General features: G+C 42.3%; 1 protein-coding gene across 1 annotated transcript; it reads right to left on the bottom strand.

The window, feature by feature from the left end:
- Nucleotides 1–711: 711 nt before the first annotated feature.
- Nucleotides 712–18,280, bottom strand: SUCLG1 (succinate-CoA ligase alpha subunit). The gene is made up of 9 exons (XM_029965320.1): nt 18,226–18,280; nt 9,584–9,687; nt 8,604–8,720; nt 7,868–8,080; nt 7,722–7,779; nt 5,361–5,444; nt 4,601–4,752; nt 3,859–4,047; nt 712–2,862 (listed from the first exon to the last, which is right to left on the bottom strand). The coding sequence occupies exons 1-9, from the start codon at nt 18,278–18,280 to the stop codon at nt 2,836–2,838; spliced, it is 999 nt and encodes a 332-aa protein (XP_029821180.1). The 3' UTR covers nt 712–2,835.
- Nucleotides 18,281–19,651: the final 1,371 nt, after the last annotated feature.

The following is a 19,651-nucleotide window of genomic DNA, read 5'->3' as shown; positions in this document are numbered from 1 at the left end:
TTGCCAGAATCTCACACCAGAGCATCATTTTAAGGACAAAGGTATAGAGAGGCCAGGCTGGATGGGGCTCTGAGTAACCTGGTCTGGTGGAAGGTGTCCCTGACAATGGCAGGGGGTTGGAACAGGATGGTCTTTAAGGTACATTCCAAACCCAAAACACTCTGTGATTCTCTGAGAGTAACTTACCACTGTCTTCCCCCAAAATATTACATAAGGAAACATTCATCCTGCAAAACACCATAAACACAGAAGAAAAAAAATGAGGCATGAATTCACATTCTAAGACCCACAAAAGGCACAGTGTGGGTGCCAACCTCTGTAATCAACCACAAAAAAATTTAACAACATTATTAAACTCAAGGGGCACCTACCAATGAGTATTGGAGATCATCCAAAGGCAAGTATTGTTCAGTAAGATGAAAAAAAAAAGTGGGTCTACATCCTGCTCTCTTTGTTCTAGATAATCAGAAATAAACTTCCCTAACCAAAATGAACTTCTAGAATTGATCTCTCAAAACCGAAAGTGATTTATGGACAGACATCACTGCCAAGTGTAGATCAAGGAAAAATTTTACAAGAAGAGCAACATTAGCAGCGTTTCTCTTGCACATAAAAACTACTTACTGGGTTATCAAATAGTAACAGGTTTAAGGCTCAGCACTAACCTAACTTTTGCCTCCAAAAAGACAAATAAATGAACGATTTTCCAGATCAGATTACCCAAAACATTTATTCAGAACATACGGCACTAAACAGATGTGAATACGTTTTCCAAAGAGTCATTGTCATTAATTAGCTCATATTTGTCAAGTGCACATTTTTAGGCAGGGAAACTGCATAGCCTAAGCATTTCTATCAGGCAAGGTCAGGTTCCTTCCCCATCCTTTGGTGACACTCAGTTGCAGGTTAGTACAAACTGCTTCCACAGGCTGGAGCAGATCCAGGCAGCTGCTAAGATGCAGCACCAGACACTGCTGCAAACCTTGCCATCAAAAGGGAATTTTTAAACTCATCCTCAAGTTTCAAGATACAAGGAAATGCTTTCTCAGGGTGCAGCAATCATTGCAGTTTATGGCTGTCTTCTAAAATACCTGGTGCCTCTGGAAGAGCTTCCATGGAACAACCCCAAGCAGGAAACTTACTACACCTCAGTTGTCCTGGAAGATCATCTGTTATGATAGTGGGGACGAGGATGGAATTCGGGCAGTTCATCAGGAAGCACCACCCATCCCAAAGATTGTGCTGTGGAGCAGCACAGCACCTCGATGAGTTACTTTGATTATCAGGCTTATAAGAAGACTGGCTGCAATACCCTGACACTCACTGCTGAGGAACTGCCCTCTTGCACAGACTGAGACATTTTAGCAGGTGTATCTCTCTAGTTAAAGGGCACCTTCTGGTCTTTTTGCTCCAGATTTAATCAGGCGCCACCAGAAAACCGAGCAGATAAAAACCCTTATCTGTTGCCATAGACTTTATCAAATGATTTACTGCCCAATCCTGCTTTCAGCCATCCAGTGGCTGGCTGTCAGGTTCATCTGAGTAAATCACTCCAAGGTGAACAATACAGCACCTGGTCTCTGTCCCTGGATCACCTGACTGATGCGTGACCATATATAAAGTGCATTAATAGACATTCAGTGCAGCACAGATATGACCTGTCCTTTTATGCATTTCATCAGGGCTCAGCTCTAGGAGCTGTAAATGTCAGCATTGAGACATCTGCCTACTGCTTGCTTTAGGAAGAGAAATTCCACAGGGATCGGAGTAAGAAAACTAAGAACAGTTTTAAATAAATAACAACACAAGTTTTTGTAACAGCACCTTTATGGAACACCAGGTTAGCTCTAGACAAGTGCCAGGTTACATGAACTTTCAGTCCTCTATATAAAACAATCTGGGATTTAGTCCACCTTGATAAAACCTATAACACTTATTTATAGGTACAATATTTGGGCTATATCCACAGTAAAAAAAAAGGGCTTTCCATTACAGTGCTGGGAGTGGTTAACAAGTAAGTTACCTTATTATGTTCTTTTTTTTAGAGAATAACTCTCCTCCTCTATGTCGCATTGTTATTAGAATTTCAGAACACTAGCAATACAATTCTAGTTAAGATAAAGTGGCAATTAAGGTAATGTAAGCTAAAGACCAAACCATCTTCACAGATACAGACAATTTTGAATATATATTTTGCATGTGAAATTAGATTAATTTTTGTGAATAACAATTCCATCTCTATACACAACCAACAGAATTCCTTGCCAGTAGAGAACTGCACTGTGCATGGCTAGTCAGCCTTGAAGAGAAAGTCTGGACCTCAGGCATATCCAGCTACGTGGATCAACAAGCAATCCCTTCAGATCCAGCAGCTTTGGTTTAATGGACGGAAACTTTGGCCTGTTGTTCAAACATACTTGCCAGCAACAAACAAGTGGGACTGGAGTTTTTAAAAACAAAGTAAAGTGTGGCATGTGCATAAAGTCAGTGCCTTGATCCTTAAAAGCATCTCTACAGGCAACTTTACCTTAAAAATGGGCAGTGCTTAAGTTACAAAGGATTTTTTTTTATGATGACTGAAGAAAATAGCTCTGCTTCAGGAATTCAAAAGATGGGTCAGATTTAGTAGTAGATTTATTAATTTGCTGTGATTTACAACGAGGTGATAACGTCTGAAACAAGGGAGACATCAAAACAGGTTTAGCCAGGAGGTTTATGGCTTCCAAGTCATTTGGGCATCAGTCATTTGGGCAACTGAAGATTAGCAGACAAAAGGTAAGCAGAGGCCAGGTGCTGCACTGGTGTTTTGGAGACCATATTCCAAAGTGTCTTCTCTTACAGCAATTTCCTTTTCTCGAACTCCTGCAAAGAGCACACAGATGTTACCAGTGGGAGAAAAAAGAAAATGCTTCTATTACTGTTATATTTTAAATTACTTTGTGCTTATCTTAGCAAAACTTATTTTAAGAATTAGAAACTGGAATTAAACATTAAAATATAAAATGCATAAAAGTGTGCAAGCTAGGGGAAAGGAGAATAAGCATTCTCCCACCTCACATTAGCAAAACAGCTATGGAAAGTGCCAGACTGCAGTCAGGGCATGCTCTCAGACTGCAATATTGTCAAGGAACCATTTGCTCCCAGGCATAACATAATGGGCTTGAAAAACCCCAGTGCTGTGTAATAGCTGCAGTAGAATCCTTACAGCAAAGGACTCAAGCGAGAGAAGAAACAAAATAAAGATTTTCATTTTAGTAAAGAAAATATACAACAGAAGAAGAGAAGAATCCCACAGCACCCTGTGGAGATGTTGTACTATACAGTCACCACAGGAAACAAAAAATACCTAAAACAGCTGAATTATGCATTTCCTCTAGCTGTGAAGCAACCCCTTCTTTTAGATATCAACTAAGGAAAATGCAAATAATCCCGTTCCATACCTCAGTTTTTCAGCTGTATACATTCAACCATAACTCTGAATTAGTACTTAAAACAGACTTATATGCCAAGGCTCTCCTTCCTCAAACATCCTACTTACAGAGAATGTTCTCATGTTTTAAATTAATTTGGGTTCTTTGCATCCAGAAAACAATTTCGACAAGTTGCTGCACTTGAAAGTAAAATGGAATCTCTTCTCTATTTTGCCATGTTTACTTTTCTATAAAACAGTATCACATAAAACTGTATGCACATATCTTTTAAGTAGTAATTTCAGCTTGTTCAGTCAAGAGAGCTCTTATATTTAACCAAGTCCAGAGCAACAGAGTATCTGGGTAAGAGATGCACTCCCAACTTGTATTCCCTGAGAAGTGGCTTCTTGCTCTGGATGGCCACATGGACAAATTTCTAGAGACACACCTTGTAGATGGTGCTGCCCAGCTGAGCAGGGGACATGCTGACCACAACACCTGCACTCTGAAGGGCTGCAATCTTCTCCTTAGCTCCCCCTTTTCCCCCAGCAATGATTGCTCCAGCGTGGCCCATCCGCCTGCCCGGAGGCGCCGTCAGGCCGGCAATGAACGACACCACTGGCTTGGCATTTGGGCCCTGGGAAGAAACAAAAGATACCCAGTTACAGGGGGGAGGGTGAGAGGAAAAGCAATTCCAGATGGCAGATTTTTTATTTTCTATTTTGTATTTAAATATCAACCAGCCAGGCAAAGACATTAAACAGCCAGAAACTTCAGGTGACACGAACAAAAAGGCTTAAAGAGTGTGGAATACCTTCTCTCCTGATAACCATCATAAAGCAGAAGCAAAGAGAAATTTAAATCTCTCTACAGAGCCATATATACTACAAAAAAAAATAAAAATAAAAATTCACTACAAGCATTGTTACAGGAATAAAAATCTAAGTTGACACTGCTCTCCAGTTCACAGAATCATTAAGGTTGGAAAGACCTCTAAGATCAAGTCCAACCGTTACATTTAATCTGGACAAAGCTCCTAATTTCACCTCTTTCTCTTTAATAAAAGTAATACTGTTTTGTAGTACTGTTTTTGTAAGCAGACATTAGAAACTGAACTGAGTTTTCCTTGAAGTGGCAAAAGAAGTTGGTTAACTACAAAGGTGTCTGGAAGCAACATGTTTAAGACTTACAGAATTATGTTCTTTCAAAAATGCTGCTGCATCTTCTTCAGCATTTCCTCCAATTTCCCCAATCAATATGATCCCCTCGGTATGAGGATCCTTCAAGAAGACATCAAGGCAGTCAATAAAATTAGTTCCATTGAAGGGATCACCTCCAATCCCTGAAAAAAAATTAAAACCACACGAAAAAGACTTACTCAAGATAATGATATTGCATTTATGATAAAAGTTGCAAAGTAAATTTCAGCATGAGGAGTATTCCCAAAGGCTCATGAGACAGGCAGCTCTGAAGGCTCTTGCCAAGTCTGAGTGTGTCAAATTCCTGCTCCAAATACCTCCCCCACAATTTACAGAAAGCTTTGATATCTGAACGTTCACCTTTCACACTGTAAACAAAATATTATGGGCACAGAAGGACTGAGACCCCAGCTCTAGAATTTTGCTGTAAGAAAACTGAATTTACTTAACATACCCAACTAAATGCCTATCCCCTTATAATAGTAAACTTCTTGGGAAAATCTGTTTTCAAATTGACATCATATTTGCTGGCACTTCTCTGTTCAAAGCTGGTTTTTAGGATTTTATTAACCTGATGTGGAAACAATAAGAAAGAAGGGCTATACTCTTCACAGCATACAGGGATCTCATTTCTCAACACGACTGCCATTCAGCAACTTCTATACTTGGGTAAAGGAATTACTTTGGATTTATTCTGTAAAGAAAAACCAGATTAGTCTTGGTCCAGTAGGTTGTTTCCAAGGAAACCTACCAACACAGAAAGACTGCCCCAATCCAACTTGCGTTGTCTGATGAACAGCCTCATATGTCAAGGTTCCAGATCTTGACACAATACCTTTAGGAAAGAAAAGAAGATAAACTTAATATTAACAGAGTTAAGCACATGACTAGAGGCAGCTGCACTTTTATTCATGAAAATCACCTTAATAAACAACACCAGATGCCAGCTTTTCCATCTGTCCTTGCCAAAACATGAAAACTCTCCGTAAGATTCTATCTGTACTGTTTCTTGGTTGTCACTTTTTGACACTTAACTGTCAACAGACTAAACCTGCCCAGGAATTCAATAACACTGGCTGAGACAAAATTCATCATGCTACAGCCCTACCAGGAAAGAAAACTGAAAACAAAATAGAAGAATATAGTTCTTATCTTGTGTGCAAGTAGCTGATGCACTGAACTTGAGGCAAAGCTGCAGTTCAGTAGTCAACAAAAGAATTCTGTATTAATCACATCCTCAGTAAGGCCAGGCACAGGAGAGATCCTCCAGAACAGAAATATGCTGCACAAATGTAGGTTATCACTATTAAGTTTTGTTGCTGCTCTACAAAACTCACTCGGCATTTACGTGACAATATTACAAGAAACCACAACCCCAGTTTTAAATTCAGAGTGGAAGGTAACACAGAGCCCAGATCAGGGGCAAAATATTTGCATGGCTTTTTCTTCATTTTTCCAAGACTTCCACTAATGGTACAAAAGGAAAGGTTTCTACGAAGAACAGACATAATCTTCCATCTACTTCAAGCCATCTAGCAAGGAATATCATAAGTATATTGCATGAACAGAGGAGAAAATACACCACTAGACTAACAACCTTAGTTTAATCAACTATTTATACTGTTGGACAGCTGAGATGTGTACTAGCAAAGGCTTTTTCTTGCTATGTTTGCCATTAAGATCAGATTGCTCCAGAGAAGCTACAGACAAGAGTCCAAAGACTGTGGCTATTTTTATAGCAGTATATTCAGATGATTCCTGGATGCCTCACAGTAATAGAAAGCTGGGGAGCACATCACCCAAGGTCATCACAGTGTTAGACGAAGCTGGGAGGATGGCACAGCTCCGTTTTTATTCCTTGATCCTTGGAAAACCATCGAAAACATTTCCAGCAATGTCAGAGCTACTGGGTTCAGGATTTAAAATATTCTTTTGCACTTGACGTGCCTTGCATTCAGATTGTAATAACTTGTGACTACAGGACATTTCTTGTAGGTATTTAGAAAATCTGAAGAGAACCTTGACTCAGAAGGGAGCTCAGGGCAACATTGGTTGATGTTGCTTTTCACAGTCGTAGAGCAATGTCTCAATGGTTTCTACAAAGGGCGTAATTGCAGCCATCTGGTTTTTCAATTCCAGGTTTACAGGCACTTTTGAAAGCTGGAGGTGTAACACGAGCGTTAACACATCTTCCAGCATTCCCTAGGTGCAGTATGTTCTCAAGTCAGAAGTAGTTAAGAGGAAAAGATAGTTTCTCATGCTAGAAAAACTGCACTGAGTCCCTTTAGTTCAAGAGCATTGAACAGGCTTTCCCACAAAAAATACAGTTTTCATCAAAAATAGAAGTAGTGGTGCAAAGTGATCAAGTTAAACCAGTTACCTTGCTGACAAGAAACATACAGCATATACTGTCTACAACAGTGTTTATGAAGCTCTATTTAAGTAGAAATTTATATTTTGGAGGAATTTTCTCTATAGCTCCTGAACTGCATTATTTTTTTAAAAAATCAAGTTGTTATTTCTAGCCAACAAAAGGAGTCAACAAAAGTCAGGACAAAAGATTTGCATGCAACAGGGTGTGTGATTATACACAGTGTGTGTAACTAACATGAACAAGTCACTGCCTTTCTGCCCTTAACTACACTGCCTGAGAACTGGGTATATTTGTCACTTCCCCTTGTGATGTTTCAATAGTTGTCTAAATTGTCACATTATAAACTTGCCTGTAATCTCTTCTCTTTGCTGTAATAATGAGCTCACAATAGGTCCTAAGGAGCCAAGCTATTGGAAGGAATAGCATTGAGGAGCTTAGTCCTCTCAAATTCCAAGATAAATGGAAGTTTCCTCAAGACTCTCCTTTGGAGACACCAAGGCCATCACACTATCTAAGGCAACTTCCACTTGCTTTGCCTCTACCATGAGCACCCAGTCCTGTTATGAAAGACTTCTTGATTTTGGCCTTCAGGATTGATAATGCCAAAATTCACTTACAAACCGAGGGCAGACAAGCTGTACTAACTGTCTGTGGGACAGGATGTGCCCAGCCTCATGAGGCAGAACACCAGAGCAATGAATTAAGTTCTAGATGATGCATAAATATTCAAAAACTCACCGATTCTTCCCTTCTTGTGAATGTGACCAGGCATGATACCAATTTTACATTCTCCAGGCTAAGGAAAGAGTGGGAGAGGTCAGATGGAACATTCAAACCACCACTAAGCACGGTCCAGCCTCGGGCCAAACCCAGAAACCACTTACATTGATGACTCCAGGGCAGTTTGGGCCCACCAGCCGGGTCTTGCCCTGCCTGACCAGCCTGTGTTTGACCCGCACCATGTCCTGCTGGGGGATCCCTTCAGTGATGCACACGACCAAGGGCATCTCTGCATCGATTGCCTCGTTGATGGCAGCAGCAGCAAACGGGGGAGGGACATATATCACAGTGGCAGAGGCACCTGTTTGCTCTTTGGCCTACAGTGGACACAACAAAAAAATACATCACATACTTAGTGGGGCTGGAGACAACATCTGACAACAAATCATTTAAAATACATCCATTCTCAGGCATAAATTAAGTAAATGGATATGTATTAATTGACTATGATCAAAGCAAGATTTAAATTCCCTGAAGATGGGACACAGAGTGCAAGTAGGGAACTGAGAACTGACCACTGTCTGGAAAGGATCTGCCCCATGATCACCATCATAAATACTCTTAGAAAACAGTTTTCTAAAAATTCATCATACACACCAGAATCAATCAGAATCTAGTTGCATGCATAAAGCAAGTGTATCCAGACTCTGTGAACTTCACAGTGGAAGCCAAACTTGTACTTGACCACACTGAATGCTCCCTCTTTCACAAGGCTTCTATTTCACTCCTTGCCCAGTGACATCCACGGCTCAAATATTTGTCTCTTCAGCGTGAGCAATGAAATAAGGAGCCCTTCAGCAGCATTAAATTGTGTGCCCTCCAGTCACCGCTGCAAATTACCTCCTTCACAGAATTAAACACAGGCAGACCTAGATGAGTTTTTCCCCCTTTCCCTGGAGAAATTCCTCCAACTAGATTGGTGCCATAGTCCAACGCCTGCTGGCTGTGAAAGGTGCCCTGTGAGAGGGAAAATAAGTGAAGTTAAAAGGCATGTAATAGCAAATAAAATTAACCAAAAATTCTGATGCTATCTGTAATTCTGAAGGTAATTTATGGCACTTAAATTTACAATGAGAAGGGAAGTTTTCACTACACGTATACAATCAGGTATTTTGAAGAGTGCATTGACATGTTTTTAAATGAGTTCAGACCATGCTCATATGCTCTGCTTCTCCTTTTATATCAGAGCACTGCAGTTGCATGCTAAAGGATATTTTGCTGTGTGTTGCTAATACACCTGCAGACACACCAGCCACGTTTTATTGTCCACATCAAGTCTGGTAGATGACAAACACTATAGTAAAATAGAAGAAATTAGCATTCTCATCCATGACTAGCTGATAGTTTTACAAAAGCAGCCTTCTCCCCTTGCAAATGTGTAAGAGAGTGAATCTGAGAAAATTATTAAATATCCTGAAATAAAATCAGAAATTTAATTCATAGGCATTGATACTCAAATGCATTTGTGAAAGAGGTACTTCTAAAATGGTAAGGTTTTTACAGGGTTTTTTTTGCAAATCTCCTTTTACAAAGAAACCCTTTCAGCTGTATACAATAAAAAGTCTTAAGATCAAAATGAAGAACAAAAATGAAAAGTACTATAAAGATGACTCAAAACCAAGTTTCAAGCTTGTGCACAGGTATTTGGTCAAAAAAAGGAAACCACAGCGCTGAAGGACCTTCCTGATGGTGAAGGAAGTTCAGCTTCCTATTGAGACAGACAAATCCAGTGTATAATCCCTTTCATACATTATTAAGTTTTTCAGGCAATTAAATTTCTGAACTGAAAAGGTGATAGAAGAAATAGCTCATAAGCATACCTGTTTGCCTGTAAAACCCTGACAGATAACCTTTGTGTTTTTGTTAACATACAGATTTTTCCTAGATGCCGTGTAGGAGCAGTGTCGGACTCCATTCTGTTGAACTAGAGAAAAAAAACAGAAGAGAGAACAAACCATTAATCCACTGTTCTGTCAGACTCTGAGTCAAAAAATGTCCTATCAAGTAAGTGCATATCGATTAGTGCTTGTATCAAAAGACCATGAGCAGCTCATGTTTTCTGCTCTGAAGCTGCATTCAGTGCTTGTCATTCTAAGATATTAAACACGTGCAGTTCACCCTATCGTGTGATTACCCAGTTTACTAGAAATCAGGGGAGTATTTCTCATATCAAGCACTTAATATCAGGATTCCTCATGACAAGTGACAGACAGATACAACTTCTTAACCACTATTTTCATTTGCAAATGAACATGTCTCCATCCTCTCAGAAATTCTGCAAAGTGGCAAAGTAGAACTAAAATCGTAATATCCAGAGGCATGACACCACAAGTACTGTGTTACACCTCCTGTGAACAGAGCACAGTCCAGGCTAGACAAGGAGAGATAATTGAAGAGCTCAAGGGCACCTCAGCCCAGGTAAAACCTAATGCCAAGCAAGACAGTACAGCAAGAGATTTTCTTCCAGCAGATTCCTGGCTAAAGGCACCTAGACATCGCTGCTGGACATGCACTCGGGCTTGTGAGGAAACACAGCTCTCCAGATATTCCACTAGAATGATTTTCAATTCAGTTCTCACAACTCTGGTACTGACAAAAGAAAACAACACAATTGCAGAAAAAGAGCACAGCGTGTGCTGATATCAAAAAGCTCAGGAGAATGATGGTACCTGTGCTGAGGGAAAAGATATGTTGACATCAAACGATTAAAAAAGAAATGCGCAGAATTTTACCCTCCAAGAAAGCTTGAGATGAGGAGGAAGGAGAGGTCTTCTGGTATAAAAAAGATGCACACATTTATTGCCATTGCTTTTTCAAACACCAGAGTTTTGAGGGGATCAGAGCCAATTTACTCCCTGCAAGTCTTTTACATAAAAACTTTATTTTATGCATAGAGTGAACCCAGGAAGGCACAATCCTAATGCAGAAATCAACAACAGCATGTTACTATAAAACCCTTCAGCTCTTTTAAAGATCCACCAACTAAGATCTGAGGAAGTAAAAAGTGAAGTTGAAATCAAAGTAAGCGATTCTGAATCATGATCCCTGGACTGCTCCATATACTTATTCAGGCATGTCTGAACAAGAAAAGGATATTTATTTTCTATTTTTAGGAAGGATATAAAAACTATTCAGTGGGGGAAAAAAAGGAAAAAGGTATTTTTCAACAGAAACTCTTAATGCACGGAATTTACTAAAATGCATTATAACAATTTATATGGTGTGGTAAAAAAGTGCAGAAAATTTAAGATCCATGTACATACCCATTTCTATGACAGAACTACATGGGACTCTTCCACAAGTACTTTTGCCAGCTAAATTTTAGTGCTACATTGCTGTTATGCTTTATTTCTATCCAAAAAAAAGTTAGATGAGAAACCAAATCATACGAGAACCAGTGCACAGACATCAGCACTATTGCTAAATCTAAAGTCCTTACTCTGTTCTTAGAAAGTGCTGGCAAATCCGGGACTAACTCCAACCACTCCTGCCGTTCTCTAAGGATCTGCAGCAGATCCTCAACTTCAGATCGAGATGAAGCAAAGCTCAGCAGAGAAAGGTACAGACTTGCATGCAGTAAACTCATAAGGAAAGTCGTGAAAGTGCACTTTAGGTGACCTGCAGGGTTTTAACCTAAATCACAACATTATGCACAAATACTGCTGCAGAATTTGTTATGCCAGGAAATACAAAGCAGTAATAGACAAAGTCCACACCAAATCCATATAAAAAGCCATACAAAAGCCAACCATATCCTGGGCTGCATCCAAAGCACTGTGGGCAGTAGGATGAGGGAGGTGATTCTGTCCCTCTGTCCCGCTCAGGTGAGACTCCACCTGCAGTGCTGCCTCCAGCTCTGGGGTCCCAGCACAGGAGGGACCAAGTTGATCAGAGGGATGGAGCAACTCTGCTATGCAGAAAGGCTGAGAACTGGGATTATTCAGCCTGGAAAAGAGAAGGCTTTGGGGGTGACCTAACTGTGGCCTTCCAGTACCTGAAAGAAACTTACAGGAAAGATGGGGCAAGACTATTTACAAGGGCATATAGTGATAGGACAAGGGAGAATGGGTTCAAATTGAAAGAGAGTAGTTTTAGATTAGATATTAAGAAAAAAATCTTTACTGACGGTGATGAGGCCCTGGCACAGGTTGCCCAGGGAAGTTGTGGATGCCCCGTCCCTGGAAGTGTTCAAGGTCAGGTTAGATGGGGCTTGGGGCAACCTGATCTAGTGGAAGGTGTCCCTGCCCATGGCAAGTGGCTGTGAACTAGACCATCATCTTCAAGGTCTCTTCCAACCCAAACCATTCTATGACTCTGTGTAAATATGCCTGAGGCTGAGATTTAACGAGCAGGGTTAAGATGCAGGCAGAAGACAGCACAGGATGATCCTCATCCTTGGTCAAGGACTTGGCCTTCCTAGACAAGGCTGCAAAGCCCTGCACCTGCACTGCAACATAAACTCACTCAAACACACAGCTGGCAAACAGCAGCCTGCCTCCAGCAAAGGAGAGGCAAAAGAGGCACAGAAACAGCTGGAATGCTGGTCAGGAGAGCAGGGAATCAGTCTGCCTGATCCCAGCCATTCAGGCAATCCCTCATGGGCAGCAGGTGTGACTGGGTAAAACCCAACCCTGAGAGCAGCAAAGGATGATGTCCCTTGAGAAGAAGCTGCTACAGTCATCACCACCAGCAATGCCTTGGGAAGAACAGTCTGGGCTCCCAGGAGCATGGGAGGGAATGTTTGGAAATGGGCCTGCAAGGGGAAAGAGTAAACAGGCAACACTAAACTGATTCAAATCTAAGTTTTATAGAGTCTGTGCTGCACCACTGACAAATCCACCTGCAAAATAAGAGAGGGATGCTTGCTAGCCACACATTTGTCACTCAGCAACTTCAGTACTTTGAAAAAATAAAAATAAAAATCACAGAATGGGTCAGGTTGGAAGGGAACACAGTGGGGCATCTGGTCCAACCTCCCTGCTCAAGCAGGGTCATCCAAGAGCATATTGCACAGGATTGTATCCAGATGGTTCCTGCATATCTCCACTGAGGGAGACTCCACACCCTCTTTGTTGTTGACAAACTCACAGTCACTCATTTCTCCACACCTTAAAGCAATTCCACACTCTCAGTCCAGCTGTCCATTCCAGATCTATTTTCAGATATTTATAACCTTGCACAAAACTGTTTTTGAAAGCTTAAGTTTGTCAATTCCCACTTTTCAGAACACTGTATAAATATATTTTTCAAGGATAAAAAGCTTTTGAGCATTTTCCAAGCTACCAAAAAAAAAAAAATCTAAGCACTGATATCTAAAAGGCAGCTTAAAATTTAAGCTTTGTGTGGATTTACTGTTGAAACCCCTATGTGCTTCTTACATTACTGTATGGCCCTGCTTCAGAGAAAATACAGCTGGTTCAAAAAAGCCTGGCTATAGGCTTGAGCTGTCTGCTGTCTCTAGAGAGAGGCAGCTTAGCATGGGCCCATGGCCAGGGAGCAATATACTTTTTAAGAAATTTAAGGAAAAAAAACCTAAAAATCACCTTGCAGTTTCCAGGATCGATGAGTCTGAGTTATTGAGGGTTTTAAAGTGGGATGATACAGTTTTTGACTTGTGTTCCTGGCCCTGCCTGCAGCAGAAACATTTGCCCTGGTTATCAGCACAGCAGGAGCAGCAAGGTCACGGGGTCAGGATGAGGCTCTGCTCCATGTGGCACAAACAGCAAGTCCTGGGTGCAAGGAGCCGGCAATTTACATAGTTAAGACAGATACAAGATGAGAAGGAAACAGGTGGAAAGTGGGAATGGCATGCCTCAGTTCACAGCAGGTAGGAGTCAGAAATAGAATCCAAGTCTCAACTTCCACCCAGGACCTGCCTCCCGACTTCCAAACCCGTTTAGACAATTGCTTTTACTAGAACAAATTTGGGTGCTTGACTCTAAATGCATGTTGCTTCATGAAGTCTGGAGGACGGAAGAAAAAATGAAAGAAAAAAAATTTGCTCTTCAGCTGTGAACCAGCAAGAGTCAAACCCATTGGTGATGCTATTTTAATGCACAAGCCTAAATTACAGGCCAAGCTGCAAAGGTGAAGGCTCCAGATGAAGTCCTGGAGCACAAGGACAAGTCTTATCAAATCCAAATCTTACCAAAGCACAGGGGAAATGTTGTGTTTTGTCAAATCAGAGTTCTAAGTTGAACGAAGGCCTGCAATAGGCCTTTAGCAAAGAGTATTAAAAATAAAACAAGAGACTGGACAATCTTTCCCAGGCAACCCTTTCATTTCTGCCACACCTCTGTTCTGTTTAAAAATAAAGTTATACAAATAACAAGATGCATTTATTTTGGCTTTCCAGTCCTTTAACTTCTAGATAGCTAAAAACTGAGACGTACTGTGGCAAGAGCCTACTTTGGCCCATTGTACAGGATAACCAAGCAGTTATGAAAAGTGCTCAAACACCAAACCCCAGCTGTCTCAGAGGAGATGTAAAGCAAGATCTAAATTTAGCAAAAAGCCTGTATATGGAACATCAACTGTTTTACAGTAAAGAAAACTTACTAAAAACTACAGACAGATACTCCAACACACACACTGTGCTGGTAGTTACTCTGGCATGTCCAGAAACAAGGCCCCAGCCAAGCCCAGAACTCACTGCAGTTCAAGAAACAGAGAAATCCACCTACATCTATCTCAGGAAAAAACCTCATTATCCATGGGCTCCAGCAGGGCTTTAAGCTCACTTGTGAATTACAATGAACAAATCTTTTTGAAAAATACCCTGTTATTTATCATGAAGTCCAATCATGAATTTGCACATTAAAAAGAAAACTGACCCATTTACATGGTGTTTTAAAGCACACTGGTGTTCACACTGAGCTTTCAGGCACTCCTTGAGCAGCAACACCTCACAGGCAAAAATCTCATTTAAAACAATGCAACCCGAGCTACATTTCATAGAATCATGGAATAGTTTGCATTGGAAGGGACCTTTAAAGGTCATCTAGTCCAGCCCACAACTTATTTGGGTTGTGCAAGCCAGGTGGCAGCACAGATACTAAGGGCTAAATCTCTTCTTCACTCAAACTATACAAAGTGGAAAACTTGTTATTTTCAGGACTCTTGTAAGATTTCCTATGGACAGGAATCCAGCCAAAGTGCCCCCTTCTTTACCCCCATTTAACCCAGATCAAAAAAAAAAATGGAATTTGGAAGGTGAGGTAACATCTGAGGGTGCTCATAAAGCAAGCACAGTATAATAGCAAGATGAAACAGCAGATTCTACAGGGACCTGAGCTCATACCCACATTGCCAGAAGACTGAAAAGTTATAAATGAAATTCTTCCTCTGTTACTCTTTGAAGAAGCCACAGAACTCAGGGATGAAGGAAGACATTCCTCTTCTATTACATAAGCAAGGAAAGAAGAAAGCCTTAGAAATCATATGGGCTCCAGTGAAATGGAGGAAATGGAGATCACCACAGGGGAAACTGAGGGAAGGACTGAGGTACAAGGAATGCTACTTAAAATGCTAAGAAATCCTTTTTTACACACACACACATCCCACCCCTCTCTTTATCTTCAATTAGTTATGGGCATTCAGCTTGTTTCTGAGAAATCCTTTTGATATTTTGGACACGTTTAATTTGCACTTTTATGACCACCTTCCTTCTCCTTCGTCTGCCTACAAATGCAAGGCCTGAGGAGGACAGAGTAGTTCTGGGGAGCTTCTGACAGCACAGAAGAGCATAAACCCACCTCCAGAATTCACCCTTGAGGTTATCAGTTACATTAGCAGAAGATGATCCTTATTGACAAAGAAGTTTTCACGCTCGTGAGGGATTGTTCAAAATATCTTGCTCCTTTGTTTAAGAGGATTATGCTCTCAGAGCATTTCTAGGTATCAGTCCCCAGCCACTCTTCTCTCACCCTTCTCTTGCCAAATTCCTGTTAATTATGGCAACCCCAATCTGTGAACATGAAATAGGAGTTGAGGAATTAAGTCAATGAATCAGGCTGTAAAGGGCAGATGCAATGACTGTGCTACACCTACCACATCAAAATGAAGCTAGGACTAATGGGAAATGACACGCAGAAAAATTTCAGCCCTTTCAACACATCTTTCTCTCCTAACTCAAAAGTTCCTTCTCAGCACAAATTATCTATTTCTTTAATGCCAACAAGCTGCTTTTCCCCACTCCAAGGCACACTCCACTGAGAACGCATGCAGGAAAAGCTTTGTGAGCTTTCCTCTCTCCACACTGTTGACATAACAACAATTCAGGAATTCCTCAGTTTGGGCTGCTATTTCTGCAGCAATCCTTTGCCAGGGTTACTCACATAATTACTGTAATCTTTTAATCTAAGAGCTCTCCAGAGCCTTCTAACAGGCACAGGACATGAAATCCCTAATCCTGACTCTCCAATCCATTCAGGTGCCTAGAAAAGACTCTTCTAAGTGTGGTACAGACCAGCACTGTTTTCTCCTGACTCCATCCACATACAACCAGTGCTCTGAACTGACCTCTGAGCAGCACTTGCCATTCACTGACATATTTTATACTCTCTTTTCGCAGCTTCCTGATTCAAACCTTAAGGATACACACCCTGCAAGTTTCCCTCAGCAACGCAGCAACAAAAATAAGAGTTTGCATCTCTTTTGCAACAGAACAACACCAGAAATTCATGGTTTTAAATCACTAAGAGAAACAGATGGTAATTATTTGTTAGTGAAAATGTATGCACAAAGTCCAAATTTAAGGTTTCAGCAGTTTTTTAACATTTTGTAAAGACTATCAAACCAAGCAAAGGTTTCCAATGAAAGACTACGTCATCTTGCATGAGTTTCTCTAAAAGATTTCATGAACAGCTGCAAAAAGACATTTCTTGAGCCCCTTAGATCTCTTCTTTTCCTCTACCCCTCAAAATAATTTTAAGAACTATTCCCTGAATCTCTTACTGCTATTTGTAAAGGGAACAATGTGGAGTTTTAACACATAAAACTGCACCCAAGAGTAGCTTTGCTGGGAGTATAAATTAAACTAAATTGGAAGGTGCTACATTCCCATCTGTTCCCCTCCATCAGAACCAATTGTCATCAGGCTCAGGGGAGCCAATTCAAAAGCTAAAGTGGCAGAAATTAACTGTATAGTAAGAAAATAGTTTTCTGTTCCTGTTCACGGAGAACAAGAGGCAGGAATGGATACCCAACTGGACAGCAGGTGTGCCACAGGAACTACTCACACCAGATTATGGCTGTGAGATCCTGTTGCCAGACCCTGACCTGCAAGTCACCATCCCACCGAGACAAAAACACTTTGTGTGGAGTGAAAGGAGGTAGATTTAACTTCGTCCATTCATTTTCAGCTGCAAGAACCAAATTAATGCACTATTTCCTCAGTTCAGATTCCAAGAAACTGCTCTTGTGACCCACACTAATTTCATGGAATCACAGAATGGTTTGGGTTGGAAGGGACCATCAAGACCACCCAGTTCCAACCCCCTGCCATAGGCAGGGACACCTTCCACCAGACCAGGTTGCCCCAAGCCCTGTCCAACTTGGCCTTGGACACTTCCAGGGATGGGACATCCACAACTTGTGCCAGGGTCTCATCACTCTTACAGCCAATAATTTCTTCCTAAAGCTAATCTAAACTTACTTTATTTCAGTTTAAAGCCATCCCCCCTTCTGTGTACTACAAGCCCTTGCAAAGTCTCCTCTTCAATAGAGAACGTAGCTTTAACTGAGCAAAAAAAGCACGGAGAAAAAAAAAAAAAGGAATAAAAAGAAAAAAAGGGAAGCACTTTGTTGTTTTATTATGATGTTCAGAACAACACATATTAAATGTTTCCGGGTGAAGTACTAGTCTCGGACCGCTCGTGCTCTCCACAACACTCAGTAAATGTTTCAAGCCGAAGTATTAGCGTCGGACTGCTCGTGCTCTCCACAAAAAGAGGCCAACACACAAAAACAACTTCACCGCCTTGTGCTGAAACCACAGGGTAACTCAGGGGCCTCAAGCGGCCTCTCGCCCAACCCACCACCCACCTCTACCAGCTTCCTCTGGCCCTTGACCTTTTTATTCTTTCCGGGGCCGCAACGCGGAGAAGAACAACCTTCCTCGCTCCCCGTCCCCGCGGGCGCCCACCCTCCGCGGGGAAAAAAAACAAACTTCCCGTATATTTTATTAACCAGCCTCCTCGCAGCCAGGCCGTACCCTGCCCCGCAGAGCAGTTGCCAGCGCGCTCCGAGGAGGGCAAAGCCGGCGCCCGGAGCAGCGCTGCGACGCGGCGGGACACCCGCCGGTCCCCGCCGGGGACACCCCCGCTGGCCGCCCGCGGCCCCTTCTCAGCATGCCGCGGCTCCGCCGTGACCTTGCCCAGCCCTGCCCCTGGTCCCCGCCCTGCCCCCCCCCCGTGGGCCCAACAGCGGTGCCAGGGCGGCGGGGAGGGCCCGCGTCCGGTACTGTTCACGCGGAGGACGCGGCCGAGCAGGCGGGCGGCGGGGCTGCAGCGAGACATCGTCCTCCAGTCCGCAAAGGCGGCGGCGGCGCCCGGCTCGGCCGCCCGCCCCGGCGGCGGAAGGGCGGCGCCCGGCGCCGCATTCTTGGGGGCTTGTAGTCGCCGTGAGGAGGGAAGGGAAGGGAAGGGCGGGGGGCGAGGGCGTAGCAGAAAAAAAAAAAAAAAAAAAAAGAGTCGCGTTTTTATTCGGGGAGAAGGTGGTGTTTTAAATCGTCTTTGAGCGGCTGGTATTGAGAGCAATAATCCCCCGTTGTTCTGTAATTATTTTTTTTTCCCCCCACCGGCCTATCACAATGTAAAAATAAGAGCAATAATTATCCGCCGCTCGGTAATTTTCTGTCGGAAGTTTGTGTTGAGGAGGGTGCGAAATAAGCGAGTTTCTGAGGAAAGCAACGAGGCTGGTGAAGGGACTGGAGCACCAGTCCTGTGAGGAGAGGCTGAGGGAGCTGGGGCTGTTCAGCCCAAAGAGGAGGCTCAGGGGAGACCTCATCACTCTCTACAACTCCCTGACAGGAGCTGGGTGGGGGTTGGTCTCTTCTCCCAGGCAACTATCAGTAAGACGAGGGCATGGAGAGGTTTAGGTTTAGATATTAGGGAGGAATTCTTTACAGAGAGGGTAATCAGGCGTTGGAATGGGCTGCCCAGAGAAGCAGTGGATTCTCCGTCCCTGGAGGTTTTTAAGATGAGACTGGATGTGGCATCAGTGCCATGGTCTAGTAACTACCGTGGTAGTGGATCAAGGGTTGGACTTGATGATCTCAGAGGTCTTTTCCAACCCGGCTGATTCTATGATTCTATGGTTTAGTTGAAGTAGTGGTAGTAGTGGTACACTGAGTATCCACTTTTTGGATAAGAGACACTGAACAAAGGCGCTCTGTAACCAACCAGCTGTAAATGCGCTGCTCAACGGGCAAGTTCAAGTAAAGTTCACGCTTCAAATGACCACCAAGAGACCACCAGGAGACCCCCTAGTAACCAAATAAGGACTTCTGAAGAACTTCTTAGGACTAATTAACATACGTATGAACTTTATAAGAGAAGTAGTGAATATGCAAGACATTTGCTGAATATGTAAAATTGTAGATAAGTATTAGCTATGCTGAGCCGAGAATGGGTCACACATGATCAGAGGGGCAATCCTCCTGTGTGCCCAGCACTGATAATAAAAGAATGTCTGACCACCAATGCTCACAAATTAAGTTTTAGGGGTTTCTTATTGCCAATTTCAGTAACAATTTATAATCCCACATGCAAGTTACATGACCAATCAAATGAAATGTATTACCTCTCTGAAAGAGGGTAGATTCAGACTAGATAAAATAAAGAATTTTTTTTATACTGAGGGCGCTGGGGTGCTGGCACAGGTTGCCC

The sequence above is a fragment of the Manacus vitellinus genome, unplaced genomic scaffold (genome assembly GCF_001715985.3).
Source record: "Manacus vitellinus isolate BGI_N305 unplaced genomic scaffold, ASM171598v3 scaffold_98_pilon, whole genome shotgun sequence".
NCBI lineage: Eukaryota > Metazoa > Chordata > Aves > Passeriformes > Pipridae > Manacus > Manacus vitellinus.
The sequence above is the reverse complement of the archived record's forward strand: the minus strand, read 5'-3'. Positions and strand labels throughout refer to the sequence as shown.